The 21,172-nt window shown below is 42.3% G+C and overlaps 1 protein-coding gene across 2 annotated transcripts in view; it reads left to right on the forward strand.

Moving 5' to 3' along the window:
• cubn (cubilin (intrinsic factor-cobalamin receptor)) overlaps window positions 1-21,172 on the forward strand; it is a 62,559-nt gene that overhangs the window by 14,126 nt on the left and 27,261 nt on the right. For both annotated transcript variants that reach the window (XM_041861913.2, XM_041861912.2), the window contains 8 exons: window positions 246-376; window positions 916-1,105; window positions 1,367-1,527; window positions 1,697-1,878; window positions 2,072-2,228; window positions 3,142-3,329; window positions 14,305-14,464; window positions 19,255-19,436. In XM_041861913.2, the coding sequence (XP_041717847.2) occupies window positions 246-376; window positions 916-1,105; window positions 1,367-1,527; window positions 1,697-1,878; window positions 2,072-2,228; window positions 3,142-3,329; window positions 14,305-14,464; window positions 19,255-19,436 (1,351 nt within the window). The remainder of the gene's footprint in view (window positions 1-245; window positions 377-915; window positions 1,106-1,366; window positions 1,528-1,696; window positions 1,879-2,071; window positions 2,229-3,141; window positions 3,330-14,304; window positions 14,465-19,254; window positions 19,437-21,172) is intronic.

The following is a 21,172-nucleotide window of genomic DNA, read 5'->3' on the forward strand; positions in this document are numbered from 1 at the left end:
CAAACAAACCCATGTCAAGATGTTAAGAACCCATGGCAATATGGTGATTACACTAAATCATGCTGATGTGTGAACATTGCCATGATTCAAAGTCAATATGCTTTCTAGAAGTGAATCACTCTCGTGATAATTTACTCCAACTCGACGTCAACTCAAACTTCAGGTAACTTCTGTTGGTGAGGGATCAGGTTGATTGTTTGGGCATGAATGACTGAGTTCCCCCCATCTGGCCTATATCTTTCCAGGTACTGTGGTCGGTCCGTCCCTCCCTCTCTGACCAGCACAGACAACCTGATGACTGTCCTCTTTGTCTCCGACATCAGCCTAGCAACCGAAGGCTTCTCTGCCAACTATGTCTCCATCAACGCCACCACCGGTACGGTTACCCTCGGCAACAAGAAACATTACGGTTACCCTTGGCAACCACTATTTCCATTTACAACAGCCCAACAACACATTCCCATTCACAGAAAAAGTCGCATAAAATGTGTGATATATGAGGGTTAGAAAGAGGACATCACCGCCACCACGAGTACTGTTACCCTCGACAGCATCAAGAATTCCAATTAACAGAAAAATAGAAAATTACTTGTCACATAAAATAGATGAGATATCAGGGTTAGAGGGGGTTCAAACCTGGCTGATTGTGTAATTGTAACAAAATAACCAAAACAAAGTTAAGCAAGAAAACATGCAGAAAAGATGGCAGTAGTAAAGTAGAGTTTGACCAATGCTTTGCCTCTTGCTTGAATGTTACTGTCGTTTGCTGCACACAACATTCCCCCCATATTTTCCTCTACTCCTGTCGAACGAAAATATGGTGTTGAGGTCTGGTACTGCAAGACTACCCTTGTGTTAACCCAATCTCTTTCCCCTCATATTCACAAAATCATATTAATCTCATGTCTTCCCCAGACTGTAGTGAGACGTTCACCTCCCCTACAGGAGAACTCAGCTCTCCTAACTTTCCCAGTAACTACCCCACCAACCGCCAGTGTATCTACAAGATCATCGTTGGGGTCAACATGCAGATTATGCTCAACTTTACTGACTTTACTCTGGAGGGCTCACCACCCAACTGTGCTTTAGACTATGTAGAGATCAGGTGAGCACCCAGTCATAATGGACCTGATCTGAATCAGCTGTTACTGGAGGATGTTTGTCAGTTGTATGATTCAATTTGACTTGAGCAGTCATTTTTGTGTAATTAGTAGCTAGCCAGGCAAGAAAACTCATGCCTAAGTAATATGTGATTAGAATAAAAATGAGACCTATGTCAGCAAGCGTGACAAGATGAAAGCTGTTAATATTGCTAGCAACTTAAAGGCCACTATTTATATCTCCCAATGTTCTCTCTGTCCGACAGAGATGGCGGTTATGAAACCTCTCCTCTGATTGGCAAGTTCTGCTCCACCCAGAGGCCTCCAATGCTGGTGTCCCATAGCAACCGCCTGTGGCTCAAGTTCCGTTCCGACTACTCTGTCACCTTCCCTGGCTTCAGGGCACACTGGGACGGCACGCAGACAGGTGTGTGTGGGAGAAATGTATATTTCACTAGCATCATCTTCAACAGGTATTGTGCTACATACCAGAAAATGTATGATACTTTGACTACTCAGAATCTTAACTCCATCCCTTTATTTTTACCTCTCTCCTCCTATTCCTCTCCTTTTGTCCCTGCCCTTTCCCACCCTAGGCTGTGGAGGTACTCTGACCACCAGTTCAGGAGGGTTCTCCTCTCCTAACTACCCCCTACCCTACCACACTAACGCTGAGTGCTACTGGCTGATCAAGGCCAGCGCTGGGAGCCTGATCACTCTCAGCTTTGGCGACTTCGATCTGGAGTCCAGCACCAGCTGTACATATGACTACCTGGCTGTGAGTACAGAACACTGTTCAAGGTTATTACACCCACATAATAGTCAGTCAATACAAAATGAAATTGAACACGAGAGACAATTAGGTGTTCATGACATTGCTGAAAGAAAAGCATATCCCTTGCCCCTTTTGATGTTAGAAGAATATCTAACATAATGCCTGTCTGCCTGCCTGCCCGTCTGTCTGTCCATAGGTATACGATGGGAACAGCACTAATGCGCCACAGCTGGCCAACCTGTGTGGGACTCAGTTGCCTGCCCCCATCAACTCCAGTAGGAGTCAGCTCTATGTGAAACTACGCACAGACAGTATCATCACAGCTGGAGGCTTCGTGGCCATGTATACAACCAGTGAGCACCTATTACACACACACACACACACACACACACACACAAGTCTAGCTTTACACCAATATACCTACCCAGTAACCACTCCATGTAGTTGATGTGTCAACCTATCCTAATGGAGCTGTAGGGTGATTATAAGCCATCTGGCTTTCCAAAGACTCCATCCAGCCATCTCTGTGTGCTGCTTGAGCTGGTGCGCCCATGTTGATTTTGTAGGGCACATTTTACATTCTTGTTATCCAATTCTACACGTTTACGTTGACATTAGTTACATTTGAAGCTTGAGATACAGTAAACCTTATTAAAGTTAATGCTGTGCCATACCGAAGTGGCTTACAGTGGTATCCCAGGGTGCTGTTTGTTTGGTTTCCATGGAAACAGGGTTAGGGAACGCACTCTTGGGGTTCGAGAGGTGAGGAGACCGAGTTGGCAGAGGTACTCACACTACAAAAGAATGTCAGAGTGGGGACTGGCTTTAATTCTTATTGTCAGTGTTGTCAAATGGGCTTTCTGGAAGTCATGCTGAAAGGATAAGAGGTCAGTCTTAGTGAAGTCTGTCTTGTTTTGTTTCTGTCACACAGCGGTTTCCAACTTGGCCCTGGACTCATGTTCTCATTCTGTCCCTGGAACACTAATTGTCACTTAGGTTTATACAGAGAGGTCAGCTCTGCTCTCAAGCTTTATTTAGTTATTCCTGGAAAAATAACACAGTTTCAGTTTGACTCTCACAGAGTTGAAAAGTGCGATGTTGGCTCTCATGCTTAATCTTGACATTTCTGTCCAAAAACACAACATACCATTTAATAATGGAATATATTTTGATAACAGGCAAATATATCCTTCTAAATATCACCATTTAATCCAGTAAATTGAATACTGCTATATTCACTATTAACTCACTCTCTGTCTTCCTTAGGCTGTCAAGGTGTGCTGATCGCCAACCAGGCGCATGGGCAGATTGAGTCTCTGAACTATCCCAACACCTACCCCCACAACTCCCTGTGTAGCTGGACCATCCAGACCTCCATGGGCAACACCATCAACTACACCTTCATGACCTTTGACCTGGAGGGGACAAGCGTCTGTAGTTTCGACTACGTCAAGGTGGGTGATGACATTAAGTCCCAAGTGGCACCCTATTCCCTTTATAATGCACTACTTTGACCAGAGCCCTATGTAGGGAATAGGGTGCCATTTGGGAAACAGTGCAAGATAATGTGAAGCTAGTGTGGTTTAATGTACTCTAATCAGAGGACCATCATAAGTGGCGAGTGGCGCAGTGGTCTAAGGCACTGCATCGCAGTGCTAGCTGTGCCACTAGAGATCCTGGTTTGAATCCAGGCTCTGTCGTAGCCGGCCGTGACCGGGAGACCCATGGGGCGGCGCACAATTGGCCCAGCGTCGTCCAGGGTAGGGGAGGGAATGGCCGGCAGGGATGTAGCTCAGTTGGTAGAGCATGGCGTTTGCAACGCCAGGGTTGTGGGTTCGTTTCCCACGGAGGGCTAGTATGATATATTTTTTTTTTTTATGTATTCACTAACTGTAAGTCGCTCTGGATAAGAGCGTCTGCTAAATGACTAAAATGTAAATGTAATAACATTGGGAAACTGAATGGATCTAAATTATAGAGGACGAAACTTCGAAACTTACCCCTGTTGACCTGGCCTGAGCTTTCTGTTCTCCCAGATGACATCACTCCAGGAAAGGCATGGTCAGGCCAGGAGGTCACCACCCCATTCATGTGATTAGTGTTGTGTGTTAGTAGTCATGGGTGATGGGTTGGCCCATTCAAATCTGGGAGGAAGTATCAGTTTCCTCTGCTCTGCTCTGACTCACCACATGGACAGGGAGCAGGAGACAGGTGGACTGCTGACTGCTTATACTCTGGAGATATGATAGTATACACAGTGACTGTGGTTCTCAACACATGCATCAACACTTTTGACATTACATTTTGTTGCAGTTTTTAAAATATATTTCTTACAGTGAGAAGTTGGATATCAGCTCTCTCTCCACTGTAGGGTAGTTACTAATGTCCTGGACTGAGCTGAAATAGAATTTGTTTGAAGCCTGCATGGAAAGTAGTTGATAGACAGTTTGTTGTGATCTGTATAGATTTGAGCACAAGTTCTCACAGGTTTTCTTCAGGGGTTCCTTTTGACATGATTTTCAAGGAAGACCTCATTTCTTAAAACATACTACAAGGGTGGTCTTTCATGGCTTACATAATACCAGTGAGTTCTATGGCTCTTCATCTAACTCACTCACTGGAAATAAATGTCTTTGTGGAAACAAAATAATGCTGTTTTCAACTGGCCCCCTGGTCACCATGACAACCCCAACACACATGGATTGCATCATGGGCTCCGAGTTAAATAGACTCATTCTGTGTGGGTCTAGATTTCCTGGAGACGGTAATTCGCCTCCTCCTGCTGCCCCTCTATTTGGCTAGGCTGATCTCACCACTGGTTTTGTTGCCTACATTCTATTCCACAGACCTGTAACTTTAGTGTGCCAGTCTAAGTATTTACCTCATAGAGCACTGTGTGGCCCAAACCCCTATGGGCCCTGGTCGAAATGAATGCCAAACATTTCATAATTTTCAGTGTACAAAACTGAAATGGCTCATGAAGATGATGTCATGACATTGTACTCTCAAATAATGTTGATTGTAACTGAGGGAACAATAACCTTGTTGCAAATCACCAATAACACATTACCCTTTTATAAGTACACAATCGTAATTCAACTATCTGTAGTTATATTAGTCTGAATTTTCCTTTAGTCCTCACAGTATATCCACAGGAAATGGAAATGGAAATCTTTCTGTTTGTTTACTTTTGAATGTAATGAATCCGAGATGTCAAGCTTTGTATTACATGAAAGGTCATCCTCATCATTACCTGGTCTAACTGCTGATCTCTAACCCCCATAGAATGTATGGCCTGGTTAGCACAGTTGAGGTAGAGAAGGTTAACATCAATAACACAGAGGTTTTAACAGGGAATGATTAATCTATCCAGCTTTAATTTCACATCTTCAAGCTTAGGCCTCTAAATCCATTCACTGACATGTAGACATACAGTGGGATCCATAATTATTGGCACCCTTGATAAAGATGAGCAAAAAATACTATATCAAATAAATAATACAAATACTGAGCTATATTGTACGCTAAAAACATTTGGAAAATTATATTATATTATACTAATACAAATAAAACAATCTAAAAAAGATGGGGGTATATTTTTAGCACCCGTTTTCAATACTCTAGCACCTTACCCTTGCAAGGATAATGACAATGAGCCTTTTTCTAAAATGTTTTATGAGATTGAAGAACACATTGGGAAAGATCTTAGACCATTCCTCCATACAGAATCTTTCCAGATCCTTGATATCCTTTGACTGCCCGCTTCAATTCAAACCACAGGTTTTCAATGAGGTTCAAGTCCGGAGTCTGTGATGGCTGTTGGATCGTTTCAACTAAAAAAACACAAGAAAAAGGATGTCTGACAAGTAGTATGGAGCTGCGGCTCGGAGTATTGTTTCTTCATCCTATGTAATGTATGCTCAGTGAATTTGGTGATGTTTATTTCCCCTGTTCAGAGAGATGTGTCATTGAAGTTGTTAGGTTTATGTTCCATCCAACATCCTGATATGACCATGTTCTGACCATTAGATGGTGCTGTTCATGCTATTAGGTGAAGCTGGTTTATGAGGTACAACATACTATGGGGAAATATAATCACGCCCCAAGCCGACCCCAACGGATACTAAATGAAAAGGCCCATGGCAGACCACCCAGACCCCGCCAGATGCAGCAGTCTGGGTATTGCGCACCACACGGTGCCTAATAACTTTCCCCTGTCCTAGCAGTAAGCACACTGGGCTACGATATCCAAGCGATAAAACCTCACAAAAGTGTGTGGTGATGCCCAACTCGCCACAGCACAAATGTATCCTATAGTCAACCCTTTAAACAACGCTCAAGATTCTGCCCGACCCCTGCTGGAGTGAGTGCGTACACCACTAGGTAACCCTTGCTCCTTGCTGCTATGTGCCAGGGAGATAGCCTCTACAATCCAGTGGGAGAAATGCTGCTTAGAGAGCGCCCTGCTGGACACATAACCGGATATCCCGGGTCCGTTCAAACACAAGGATGTCCCTCACAGAGCACTGAAAAGGAACCAGTCCTTTATCTTGGCAGCAGAGCTCAAACGCTTGCCACTTATATGCATACAGCCCTCTTGTGGAGGGTGCCCTTGCAGACTGAATGGCAGCAATAACCTTTAGAGCTAAACCCCTAGCCATCAGATTGGCCCTCTCAGGGGCCAGGCCCATAGGAACTAAATCTCTGGCCTCATGCCAAACCTGTCCATGACCACCTTGTGGGACAACACCTGGCCCATGAGAACCCCTTGTGAAAGCAGCCATGGATCCATCCACTGGGCCAGTGCCCGAAGGCATGTCGGGGACACCTGAATCGACCGGTTTAGAAATTGGGCCTAGTAGAGCTGGAACCCTGACCCCCTCTCTGGGGATAAAAAAAACAAAACACCAGTCTAACTCGAAACCCAGGAATGGAATGCGCTGCAATGGGGTTTGACAGCTCTTTTTCTGGTTTACAATAAAACCTAGAGAGTATACATGGGACACCAGCCTGGATGTGTGTAACACTGCTTATTCCCTAGACTCCGCTGCTATCAGCCAATTGTCCAGATAGGCCATTACCCTCAGCCCCTGGCCCCTCATGGGTGCCAGAGCTACCTCCACCACCTTTGAAAAGATGCGAGGCGAGAGGGACATGCCGAAAGGGAGTACCAAAAACTAATGGCTATCACCTCATAATGGAATGTCAGAAACTTTCTGTGACTGGGGTACATGGGCACATGAAGTACGCATCCTTTAGGTTGATGGTGGTGAACATCTTGAATTTGCAAACTCTGAGATGTTTGTTCAGGGCATGCATGTCTAGAATGGGGCGTAAATCCCCGGTCCCTTTTCAGAACCAGGAAATACCAGCCGTCCTAGGCTTCCGACAGAGGAACCACTTGTATTGCCTATTTCTGGAGCAGGAAGGGATATTTCCTACCTTAATACTGGAGCTGAGGCCAGGGGAACAGTCGACGTGATGAAGCCGCAAAAACGTGGGGGCCGTACAATAAATTTTAGCCTGTACCCCAACGTCACTGTTCGCATTACCTAGGTCGGAGCAGGCAGCGAGTCTCCCGTAAAGGTCCATCTGAGGGAGCATAGGTTCTTTATTAACATCTCCACCATTTTCGACATTCTTGTCTGAATGTGGAGGAGGGACATATTTTATTGAACTCACATGTGGAATACACAACACTCTTGAAACCCGAAAACAATGGGGTTGAAACAATGTGTTTAGGTGCCTGAAGCCCGGTCCACTCTGGGTTCGGGGGCTTCGGCCATCCGTGACGTATCCCGATTGGCTGTGCCACTTGGGGGTACTGTTGTCACCACCGGTGGTTGGCAAGGGAGGACCTGATCCCGTGCCACACCCCATCCCGAGCTAGGTGCGCAGGGGCTATCTCCTTCCATGACAGGACTAGCTCTCACTTCGCCCTGGAAGCGGTGGCGGCACTTGTGCCAGGCAGTCTGGCGTTGCGCCTTGGAACCAGGCCGGTCCGACCTAGTGCTGGGCCCGGCCCCGGGGGCAGCCCACTTAGCCGGCTGAGCTCCGCCTGCTATCCTTCCGGAAGGTGCCCCCCCGGCATCCCCAAAGGACCTCAGACGGAACTGAGCCTGTATAGCCTCCAGGGGCGAACCGAACAACCCCGTGGGAGAAATCTGTCTGTCCCCTTCCGGCACCTGTGAAAGTGTCAACCAAAGATGACGCTCTGCCACCACAGTAGCTCCCATGCTCTTCCCGAGCACCTGAACGGTGCACCAACATATGCGCAGAATGAAGTCGGCCGTAACACAGATCTCATCCAGGAGCTCTGCGTGGGGCTCTATGGTCAGATGACATGAAAATAGAGCTCTTTGACCACGCACACCAGTGGTGGGTTTGGCGTTGAAAAACAGAAGCAAGTGCAGAAAAGTACCTCATACCTAATATGGTGGTGGATCGTTGATGTTATGGGGCGATTTTGCTTCCACTGGTCCTGGGGCCATTGTTAAAGGCCCAGTGCAGTCAAAACTGTGATTGTCCTGTGTTTTATATATATTTCCACACTATGAGGTTGTAATAATACTGTGGAATTGTGAAAATTATGATAATACCCTTTTAGTGTTTTGGTTGGATGGAGTTTTGGCCTACCTGGTGACATCACAAGGCGGTAAATTAGTTAATAGACCAATAACAAAGAGTTCCAAACCTCTCTGACAGCTAGTTTTCAGTTTTCCTCTTCCCCTCAGACCACTCCCAGACAGTCCTAGCAAATTCTTGCTTGAGAAATTGCTCTCTGCTAAGAAGCTCCTTTTGTTTATTTTTGACCATTTTAGTTCAAAACAATCACAGTAAGGTACTTAATTGTTACCCAGACCCTTCTGTTTTTGAGATTTTTCTTTTATTACTTGTTAAACAAAATTTATTTCTCTAAGCAATTGTATAAAATAATATAATTTGCAAATTGTTTATATATTTGTCATCTTTATCAAGGGTGCCAATAATTATGGACCCCACTGTATGTGTTGATGTAACTAAAACTAGAGAGCTCTAGCGAGGGTCCCACTTCAGGCCACACTTAAAAGTATAACATTTGGTATCAAAATAGAAGCATTTGTCTTTAGCCCCATTCAAGTAAAAACATGTTAGTAAAATAGTAGCATGATGTTGCATCATTCGTCTTATTCATTTGCATGCATTCATCAACTTGCATTGTTGCGTAGCATTTGGTCAGATCACCTTTCTACTATCGAATGACATTTTTATTTTCGTGTCAAATCGCCAGGTGGCAACCAATCCCTTACGAGATTAATTGACACATAAACAAACATTACAACAATTCACAGTGATAATTCAGTTACAATTCTTCCAGTGTTCTGTGCAGTGTGCACCGCATAAAAATGAAAAATAAATCAATACATAATAGTAGATAAGGTTATCCAAGCAATAATAACCATAGAGCAGTAAAAATAAATAAAAATAAAAATACAGATAAATATAGAAAATATATAAATAAATACAGAAACATTTTATGGAAGGCGTTTGAATCCAGTCTGGCACAAAGAGAAGATTCAAGTGTGAGACTATATATATACTGAACAAAAATATAAACACAACATTCAACAATTTCAAAGAGTTTACTGAGTTACAGTTCATATAGGGAAATCAGTCAATTGAAATAAATTAATTAGGCCCTAATCTATGGATTTATATGACTGCGAATACAGATATGCATCTGTTGATAAAAGATACCTTAAAAAAAGGCAGGGGCGTGAATCAGAAAACCAGTCAGTATCTGGTGTGCGCACCATTTGCTTCATGAAGCGCGACACATCTCCTTCGCATAGAGTTAATCAAGCTGTTGATTGTGACCTGTGGAATGTTGTCCCACTCTTCAATGGCTGTGCGAAGTTGCTGGATATTGGTGGGAACTGGAACACGCCGTCGTAAACGTCGATCTAAAGCATCCCAAACATGTTCAGTGGTTGACATGACTGGTGAGTATGCAGGCCATGGAAGAACTGGGACATTTTCAGCTTCCAGGAACTGTGTACAGATCCTTGGGATATGGGGCTGTGCATTATCATACTGAAACATGAGGTGATGGTGGCGGATGAATGGTACGATAAAATGCCATTGTGTTTGTTGTCCATAACCCCACCTCCACCATGGGGCAATCTTTTTCACGTTGATATTAGCAAACCGCTCACCCACACGACGCCATACACGTGGTCTGCAGTTGTGAGGCCAGTTGGACATACTACCGTATGGAGGCGGCTTATGGTAGAGAAATGAACATTCAATTCTCTGGCAACAGCTTTGGTGAACATTCCTGCAGTCAGCGTGCCAATTCCACGCTCCCTCAAAACTTGAGACTTCTGTGTCATTGTGTTGTGTGATAAAACTGCACATTTTAGAGTGGCCTTTTATTGTCCCCAGCACAAGGTACACCTGTGTAATGAAACATGGGACCAACCCTTTACATGTTGTATTTATATTTTTGTTCAGTGTACACATGTGGCAATTGCTATGAATCTATTCCTCTCTGGTTCTCAAATGACGACAAGTAGGGATACTTTGACATAATATCTAAGCAGGCATAACTATATATGTCAAATGTTATGTGCCTAGTGTATCTAAGTGAATCAACATACACAACAACACTGATTGAAAATATGACATTACTTCATACACTTGAGGCATGTTCTGCTAGGGCTACTGAGATAATTTTTCCTATTTTGTTGCCTTATAACCTGGAATTCAAATGGATTTTTGGGGGATTTGTATCATTTGATTTACACAACATGCCTACCACTTTGAAGATGCAAAATATTTTGTATTGTGAAACAAACAAGAAATAAGACCAAAAAAAAGAACTTGAGCGTGCATAACTATTCACCCCCCCAAAGTCAATACTTTGTAGAGCCACCTTTTGCAGCAATTACAGCTGCAAGTGTCTTGGTATGTCTCTATAAGCTTGGCACATCTAGCCACTGGGATTTTTGCCCATTCTTCAAGGCAAAACTGCTCCAGCTCCTTCAAGTTGGATGGGTTCCGCTGGTGTACAGCAATCTTTAAGTCATACCACAGATTCTCAATTGGATTGAGGTCTGGGCTTTGACTAGGCCATTCCAAGACATTTAAATGTTTCCCCTTAAACCACTTGAGTGTTGCTTTAGCAGTATGCTTAGGGTCATTGTCCTGCTGGAAGGTGAACCTCTGTCCCAGTCTCAAATCTCTGGAAGAGTGAAACAGGTTTCCCTCAAGAATTTCCCTGTATTTAGCGCCATCCATCATTCTTTCAATTCTGACCAGTTTCCCAGTCCCTGCCGATTAAAAACATCCCACAGCATGATGCTGCCACCACCATGCTTCACTATGGGGATGGTGTTCTCGGAGTGATGAGAGGTGTTGGGTTTGCACCAGACATAGCTTTTTCCTTGATGGCCAAAAAGCTCAATTTTAGTCTCATCTGACCAGAGTACCTTCTTCCATATGTTTGGGGAGTCTCCCACATGCCTTTTGGTGAACACCAAACTTGTTTGCTTATTTTTTTCTTTAAGCAATGGCTTTTTTCTGGCCACTCTTCTGTAAAGCCTAGCTCTGTGGAGTGTACGGCTTAAAGTGGTCCTATGGACAGATACTCCAATCTCTGCTGTGGAGCTTTGCAGCTCCTTCAGGGTTGTCTTTGGTCTCTTTGTTGCCTCTCTGATTAATGCCCTCCTTGCCTGGTCTGTGAGTTTTGGTGGGCGGCCCTCTCTTGGCAGGTCTTTGTGGTGCCATATTCTTTCAATTTTTTAATAATGGATTTAATGGTGCTCCGTGGGATGTTCAAAGTTTCAGATTTTTTTTGTATAACCCAACCCAACTTTGTCTCTGACCTGTTTGGAGAGCTCCTTGGTCTTCATGGTGCCCCTTGCTTAGTGGTGTTGCAGACTCTGGGGCCTTTCAGAACAGGTGTGTGTGTGTGTGTATGTATATATATATATATATATATATATATATATCTGAGATCATGTGACAGATCATGTGACACTAAGATTGCACACAAGTGGACTTTATTTAACTAATTATGTGAGTTCTGAAGGTAATTGGTTGCACCAGATCTTATTTAGGGACTTCATAGCAAAGGGGGTGAATACATACGCACGCACCACTTTTCTGTTATTTATTTTTTTGAATATTTTGAAACTTTTTTTTTTTTTTTTACTTCATCAATTTGGACTATTTTTTGTTTGTCCATTACATGAAATCCAAATAAAAATCAATTTAAATTACAGGTTGTAATGCAACAAAATAGGAAAAACGCCAAGGGGGATGAATACTTTTGCAAGACAGTGTATACCTGTAGCCAAGTACAGTGTCTGTCGCACCTGAAAGACAGTTGTTGACACAATCCTTGTGGCTGTCATTTGTTTTGACATGTAAATTGTAAAACTGGAAGCTGAGAATGTTGTTCAACTTGAAGGCTTAAATCTGACTCAAGTTCTCCCTTTGTCACCTCTGGTTCCCACCCTCAACCCCCCAGCCTCTCTCTGTATGTCTCCCACGTACTATGTGGAATCATTTTACAGTGCTTTTAGAAAGTATTCAAACACCTTGACTTTTTCCACATTTTGTTGTGTTACAAAGTGGGATTAAAATTGATTTAATTGAAATTTTATGTCAACAATCTACACAAAATACTCTGTAATGTCAAAGTGAATAAAAATTCTAACATTTGTACAAAAATTAAGGGTTCAACCACCGGAGTCCAATACATGTTATAATCACCTTTGGCATTGATTACGGCTGAGTCTTTCTGGGTAAGTCTAAGCGCTTTGTACACCTGGATTGTGCAATATTTGCACATTATTCTTTAAAAAAATTCAAGCTTTGTTAAGTTGGTGGTTGATCATTGCTTGACAGCCATTTTCAAGTCTTGCCATAGATTTTCAAAGCGATTTTAAGACTAACTGTAACTAGGTCACTCAGGAACATTCAATGTCGTCTTGGTAAGAAACCCCTGTGAATGTTTGGCCTTGTGTTTTAGGTTATTGTCCTGCTGAAAGGTGAATTTGTCTCCCAGTGTCTGTTGGAAAGCAGACTGAACCAGGTTTTCCTCAAGGATTTTGTCTGTGCTTAACTCTATTCCATGTATTTTTAGTCCTTCGCCGATGACAAGCATACCCATAACATGATGCAGCCACCACCATGCTTGAAATATGAAGAATGGTAGTCAGTGATGTGTTGTGTTGGATTTGCCCCAAACATAACGCTTTGTATTCAGGACAGAAAGTACATTTCTTTGCCACATGTTTTGCAGTTTTACTGTAGTGTCTTATTGTAAACATGTTGCATGTTTTGGAATATTTTTATTCTGTACTGGTTTCCTTCTTTTCTCTCAGTCATTTAGGTTAGTACTGTGGAGTAACTACAATGTTGTTGATCCATCCTCAGTTATCTCCTATCACAGCCATTAAACTCTGTAACTGTTTTAAACCATTGGCCTCATGGTGAAATCCCTGAGCGGTTTCCTTCCTCTTGGCAACTGAGTTAGGTAGGACGCCTGTATCTTTGTAGTGACTGGGTGTATTGATACACCATCCAAAGTGTAATTAATGACTTCACCATTTAATGACTTCTATTTTTACCCATCTACCAATAGGTGTGCTTCTTTGCGAGGCATTAGAATACCTCACTGGTCTTTGTGGTTGAATCTGTGTTTTGAAATGCATTGCTCAACTGAGAGACCTTACAAATAACTATGTTCAGGTTACAGAAATGAGGTAGTCATTCAGAAATCATGTTAAACACTATTATTGCACACAGAGGGAGTCCATGCAACTAATTATGTGACATGTTAATAACTTTTTTTTTACTGCTGAACGTATTTAGGCTTGCAATAACAAAGGGCTTGAATACTTAGCTTTTATTTTTGTATTAATAATTCCACTGACATTATGGGGTATTGTTTGTAAGCCAGTGACACAAAATCTCTATTTAATCCATTTTAAATTCAGGCTGTAACACAACAAAATTAGGAAAAAGTCAAGGAGTGTGAATACTTTCTGAAGGCACTGCACTTCTTAGATTAGACCCCCCCCAGTTTCCACCTCCCTTTCAGGCCTCAGAATATGTCAGGATTCATTAATCCCATCTCCTCTCTCCTCCCCTCTCTCTGTTCTGGTCTGTTACATAAGAACACATCATGCCAAGACAATGGAGCTTATTGTTGCATTGTCACCACCTCACCACTAATACAATATGTTTTCCATGAGAATAGGAAACCATATGTCAGGATTTTAGTACATCTGTTTGAATTTCTATACATCTCCTGTAGCTCTGAAGTCCTGTGAAGCTAGCCAAATATGTGTATGTTTATATTTGTAGCTTTATTCTAACATTTATTCAATTTTCTCAGAATAGCTAACAGTTCCTAACCTGTCTCGATATTTCCCCCAGCTGTACAACGGTCCCAACGATCAAGCCCCTCTGATTGGCTCGTACTGTGGGAACACGCCCCCTCCGGCCAACACCACCACTAGCTCCTCCCTTCACGTGGTGTTCCGCACTGACTCATCAATTGCCATGACGGGCTTCCAGATGCTCTGGTACCAGAACGGTGAGACCATAACACAACCACAACTAGCTCTTGCACCACAACACAACCACAATATGACTATAAGTAAGAGAACCATAACAACCATACACAACAAACTGGCTGTGTCCAAAATAGCACCCTATTCCCTTCATAGTGCAGTACTTTTGACCAGCAAACCCCGCCCATCTGCCACTCCAGGTAAGGTAGAGCAAAGATTTCAAATAGTATTTAAAACCAGGTCTGACTGTTAGTATGAATATGAAGTTGTACTAGCTAGATCGAAGAGGGACCACAAATACCACGCCCCCCCCCTTCCTCTTACTGCTGTGTTCCATTATGATGTCATCTGTTCCTTCTCCTCACTTTTTTCCCAAACAGCTCTGGGAACTCCCCCTGCCCTCACGCCCACATAGGAAAGGGCCTGGCCCAAACACTCACTGTTACTGTACGATTCACTGTAAATAGGCCTAAAGCACAGCCAACATGCTCTGTGTTGAATTATTTAGTATACGACTGAATGGCAATTGGCAAGAGAAATTGTGAAATGGGACCGGTTGTGGAAGAATATGCATTTGTCATAAAATACTAATTTCGTTCAATTTCATCCCTTTTTGTCTCTACTCTAGCTGCATCCTTATTTACCAAAGTGTTAGATTGGTACATTCAGTCTTGGTAACCTAATTTAAAGTAATCCATGTTTCAGGGATATTCAATGATTTGCAACACAGAGCTAGTCTGGGAAAATACCCCCACTTTTGTCCTTAGTCATGTTTTTCACCAAAGGAAAAATTAGATCAAGACTACCTTGAAAGCTGTAAGAGGCTTATAGAAGATAAGAGACACCACAAAGTTTAGAGGCCAACATTCCTGTTGATTTTTCATAAAGGATTACACTACAATTTAGTTAATATTAAAGGAGTTGTAATTAGCTCAAAGTCGTTTACAGATTAATTGTTTGTGCTCTTCGTTGCACAATTACGCACATTTGCATTCACACAACACATACAGTGTACATATCATTTTTACTATTTGTTCAGTACAGACTGATCGCTCAGCAATTCTGTCCCCTGCTTTACTTCTATTCCACAACACTGTGAGATTTACTGAGTGAATAGCAGGATGCCATTGAAGTTGCTGAAATGATCTTGATCGTCATAGACCCATGTAGATTCCAATAGATGAACATAGATCTCATTCCCCTCCAACTGCACAGTGATCCCATTAGATACACTAGCCCAGTCGCCAGCACCGTTTCCCATAGAAGTTACAAGTAATTGACACATTTTCATCAGCAATGTACAACATTGGCCTGCATTATAGATATGATAGTATGTGAAGTGATAGAGATGCATGCAGACGTCTAAGCAACTGTCACACGTTGTACGATAGACCATAATGCAGTTGTCTTCATTCATCACTATATGGAGATTACCTGTATTTGGGCTCTAAGCATCGCCGATGTTGGTGAAGACCTTGCTGTAGATCAGGGTGGATAAACGTTTTGTAGGGTCCGAAGTACCCGACACCTAGTCCAGCTGAGAATGCCACCTTTGGTTTGGCTGGGGTACATGCAGAGTGATTCAACTTGCGTGATATAATCACTCTTGATAAATGCTGTAACAAACTATAGTGAACAGTTACAGTATTAGCATATCTCATCCAAACATTGGGAAAGGAAGTTAGGCTAACCCTTTCAACATACAATTATTTGATGAAAATAATGGACATTGATAATTAATAATATTCCCAAATCATAATTTGACTGCTTGTGCATACAGTATGCTCAGGGGATAATACTGTACGATTTGGAATGGCAATGATGATACTCACATAATCTTTAAATAAAAGAACTGTCATGACCACAGACTCAGTAAATGATACAATGTTACCTGCATTCTGCTTCAGCTCCCCCACCTGGTCAGCCACTGTGATGCTCAGTTGGGATGTAAGACCTGGAGAAATATGAATATCAAGCTTTAAGACTCTAGTCAACTAGGCTCCACCTGCCTCACACTGGCACTCAACTCCAATGCTTGAGCTATGGTATAGCAAGTAGAAGTGTTTTAAGGGCCATAGGTTGAGAAATTACAGAGCTGATCAATAATGGACAAAACAGCAGAGAATTAAGGTGAGCTCAGTCTATGAAGGAGCCAATTTTGAATCAACCAGTTTTCAGACTAAGAAAAAAATAACATGTCTAACGGGCTAAATAGTATATTAATTGATACCTTTGATCTAACGGCTAAATAGTATATTAATTGACACCTTTGATATAACGGGCTAAATAGTATATTAATTGATACCTTTGATCTAACGGGCTAAATAGTATATTAATTGATACTTTTGATCTAACGGCTAAATAGTATATTAATTGATACCTTTGATCTAACGGCTAAATAGTATATTAATTGACACCTTTGATCTAATGGGCTAAATAGTATATTAATTGACACCTTTGATCTAACAGGCTAAATAGTCTATTAATTGACACCTTTGATCTAACAGGCTAAATAGTATATTAATTGATACCTTTGATCTATGAAATTACACACCTTAATGACAGGCGGCTTTTTGTCATTATTAGTCTATGTGACCAACACTAACCAGCATTACTATGTCCCAATTACCTCTCCTTCCTCCCATCTTGCACTTGTTCACTTCCCTTTTTTAATTTTTTTTATTTAACCTTTATTTAACCAGGTAAGCCAGTTGAGAACACGTTCTCATTTACAACCTGGCCAAGATAAAGCAAAGCAGTGCGATAAAAACAACAACACAGAGTTACATATGGGGTAAACAAAACATAAAGTAAAAAATACAACAGAAAATATACAGTGGGGAAAAAAAGTATTTAGTCAGCCACCAATTGTGCAAGTTCTCCCACTTAAAAAGATGAGAGAGGCCTGTAATTTTCATCATAGGTACACGTCAACTATGACAGACAAATTGAGGAAAAAAAATCCAGAAAATCACATTGTAGGATTTTTAATGAATTTATTTGCAAATTATGGTGGAAAATAAGTATTTGGTCACCTACAAACAAGCAACATTTCTGGCTCTCACAGACCTGTAACTTCTTCTTTAAGAGGCTCCTCTATCCTCCACTTGTTACCTGTATTAATGGCACCTGTTTGAACTTGTTATCAGTATAAAAAACACCTGTCCACAACCTCAAACAGTCACACTCCAAACTCCACTATGGCCAAGACCAAAGAGCTGTCAAAGGACACCAGAAACAAAATTGTAGACCTGCACCAGGCTGGGAAGACTGAATCTGCAATAGGTAAGCAGCTTGGTTTGAAGAAATCAACTGTGGGAGCAATTATTAGGAAATGGAAGACATACAAGACCACTGATAATCTCCCTCGATCTGGGGCTCCACGCAAGATCTCACCCCCGTGGGGTCAAAATGATCACAAGAATGGTGAGCAAAAATCCTAGAACCACACGGGGGGACCTAGTGAATGACCTGCAGAGAGCTGGGACCAAAGTAACAAAGTCTACCATCAGTAACACACTACGCCGCCAGGGACTCAAATCCTGCAGTGCCAGACGTGTCCCCCTGCTTAAGCCAGTACATGTCCAGGCCCGTCTGAAGTTTGCTAGAGTGCATTTGGATGATCCAGAAGAGGATTGGGAGAATGTCATATGGTCAGATGAAACCAAAATAGAACTTTTTTGGTAAAAACTCAACTCGTCGTGTTTGGAGGACAAAGAATGCTGAGTTGCATCCAAAGAACACCATACCTACTGTGAAGCATGGGGGTGGAAACATCATGCTTTGGGGCTGTTTTTCTGCAAAGGGACCAGGACGACTGATCCGTGTAAAGGAAAGAATGAATGGGGCCATGTATCGTGAGATTTTGAGTGAAAACCTCCTTCCATCAGCAAGGGCATTGAAGATGAAACGTGGCTGGGTCTTTCAGCATGACAATGATCCCAAACACACCGCCCGGGCAACGAAGGAGTGGCTTCGTAAGAAGCATTTCAAGGTCCTGGAGTGGCCTAGCCAGTCTCCAGATCTCAACCCCATAGAAAATCTTTGGAGGGAGTTGAAAGTCCGTGTTGCCCAGCGAGGAATGGAGGAATGGGCCAAAATACCAGCAACAGTGTGTGAAAACCTTGTGAAGACTTACAGAAAACGTTTGACCTGTGTCATTGCCAACAAAGGGTATATAACAAAGTATTGAGAAACTTTTGTTATTGACCAAATACTTATTTTCCACCATCATTTGCAAATAAATTCATTAAAAATCCTACAATGTGTTTTTCTGGATTTTCTTTCCTCATTTTGTCTGTCATAGTTGACGTGTACCTATGATGAAAATTACAGGCCTCTCTCATCTTTTTAAGTGGGAGAACTTGCACAATTGGTGGCTGACTAAATACTTTTTTCCCCCACTGTATATACAGTGTGTGCAAATGTAGCAAGTTATGGAGGTAAGGCAATAAATAGGCCATAGTGCAAATTAATTACAATTTAGTATTAACACTGGAATGATAGATGTGCAAGAGATGATGTGCAAATAGAGATACTGGGGTGCAAATGAGCAAAATAAATAACAATATGGGGATGAGGTAGTTGGGTGGGCTAATTTCAGATGGGCTTTTGCCCAATAAATCATCACTGATTTGAAAGGAAATGACTGGTATAGCAAATATGGTGGAAACTCCCACTAGCCCATACCTTGAACAATCCAATTATTTTAGATTTGTGGGAAGTGGTGAGCAAGTATACTCTTCAGGTGAAAGGAGAAATTAGTGGAACCTTATCTCCATCAGCCTTACTGACTCAGTGTGGCCCCCTACAGGTTGTGGTGGGGATCTGTCTGGTCCCACGGGCTCCTTCAACAGCCCAGGATACCCCAACAGATACCCAGAGAACAGAGAGTGTATCTGGCACATCCAGACTGCCACAGGAAGCAGCATCACCATCACCATCTATGAGTTTGATGTGGAGTACCACCCTGACTGCAACTATGACGTACTGGAGGTAATGTGTGTGTGGTGTGTCAATGTGTGTGTCGCTGTCCGTGTATGCCTGTGTTTGTGTTGGTGTGGGTCTTAGTGAGTGTGTGTTTGATACTGCGTGGTGTATGCCAGATTTGTGTTGTGCTTACTCCTGTGCTAGCTGTACCCAGAGGGCCTAGCGCGGAGTAGCTCACGCCAGTGGAATGCTGACTTCCACCAGACAGAACAGTGAATGGAGCCAGCGGGGCAGAAATGACCTGGAAATCACAGCTTAGAGAGCTAGCTAGCTGGCCTTTATCTGGTCCAACTGCCTCCAACACTGGACTCACCCCGCCACCGCTAAACTACCCACAATCCCTCAGGGTCATTCAGTGTCTTCAGGAAGGCTGGTGCCACACCCTAACTTCCCACAAATTTCACTTCATCATCATGTGGTTATCAGCTGCTTCTTCCTGTCCTGTAACTGACCAAATATGTTTGTTGTTGTGGACACAATCTGTAGACCAGCAAAACATGTTAAAGGATGGTCTGACAATTAGCTAATTTGATTCCCATGTGTCCTATTTTTAAACCAGACAAATGAGCATAGATGAGGACATGAACATAGTTAAGTGATAACCTCAGCTCTAAATATGCAGTGAAAGTCCGAATGTGCATTCTGTACGGTCTTTGTACCCTTCAATGGCCCGTTGTTGCTACATTAGGTTGTATGTACACTGAGTGTACAAAACATTAGGAACACCTTCCTAATATTGAGTTGCACCCCCTTTTGCCCTCAGAACAGCCTTAATTCATAGGGGCATGGACTCTACAAGGTGTCAAGCGTTCCACAGGGATGCTGGCCCATGTTGAATCTAATGCTTTCCACAGTTGTGTCAAGTTGGCTGCATGTCCTTTGAGTGGTGGACCATTCTTGATACACACAGGAAACTGTTGAGCGGGAAAAAACCCAGCAGCATTGCAGTTCTTGACACACTCAAACCAGTGCGCCTGGCACCTACTACCATACCCCGTTCAAAGGCACTTAAACCTTTTGTCTTGCTGATTCACCCTCTGAATGGCACACATACACAATCCATGTCTCAATTGTCTCAAGGCTTAAAAATCATTATTTAACCTGTCTCCTCCCCTTCATCTACACTTATTGAATGGAACACTGGTCACTTTAATAATGGAACACTGGTCACTTTAATAATGTTTACATACTGTTTTACCCATTTCATATGTATATACTGTATATTAGTCAAGGCCATCCTATTCAACTATTGCTGTACATATACTATTCTATCCAACGTATTCTTCAGATACTACATATTCTATCCACATACTGTCCACAATGTCTAAACATCCCATCACATATATATATATATATATATATATATATATATATATATATATATATATATATATATATATATATATCTCTGACATTGCTCGTACTAATATTACTTAATTCCATTATTTTACTTTTAGATTGGTGTGTATTGTTAGATATTACTGCACTGTTGGAGGTAGAAACACAAGCATTTCGGTACACCCGCAATATCATCTGCTAAATAGGTGTATGCGACCAATAAGATTTGATTTGATTTAATAGGTGACATCAATAAGGGATCATAGCTTTCACCTGGTCAGTCTGTCATGGAAAGAGCAGGTGTTCCTAATGTTTTGTACACTCAGCGTAATATTTATGGCTGTATGCCGTAAAACCCAGTGATCTCTACTGTACAATCTTTGTGACCCAAACACTAACCCCTA

The sequence above is a fragment of the Coregonus clupeaformis genome, chromosome 34 (genome assembly GCF_020615455.1).
Source record: "Coregonus clupeaformis isolate EN_2021a chromosome 34, ASM2061545v1, whole genome shotgun sequence".
Taxonomy (NCBI): Eukaryota; Metazoa; Chordata; class Actinopteri; order Salmoniformes; family Salmonidae; genus Coregonus; species Coregonus clupeaformis.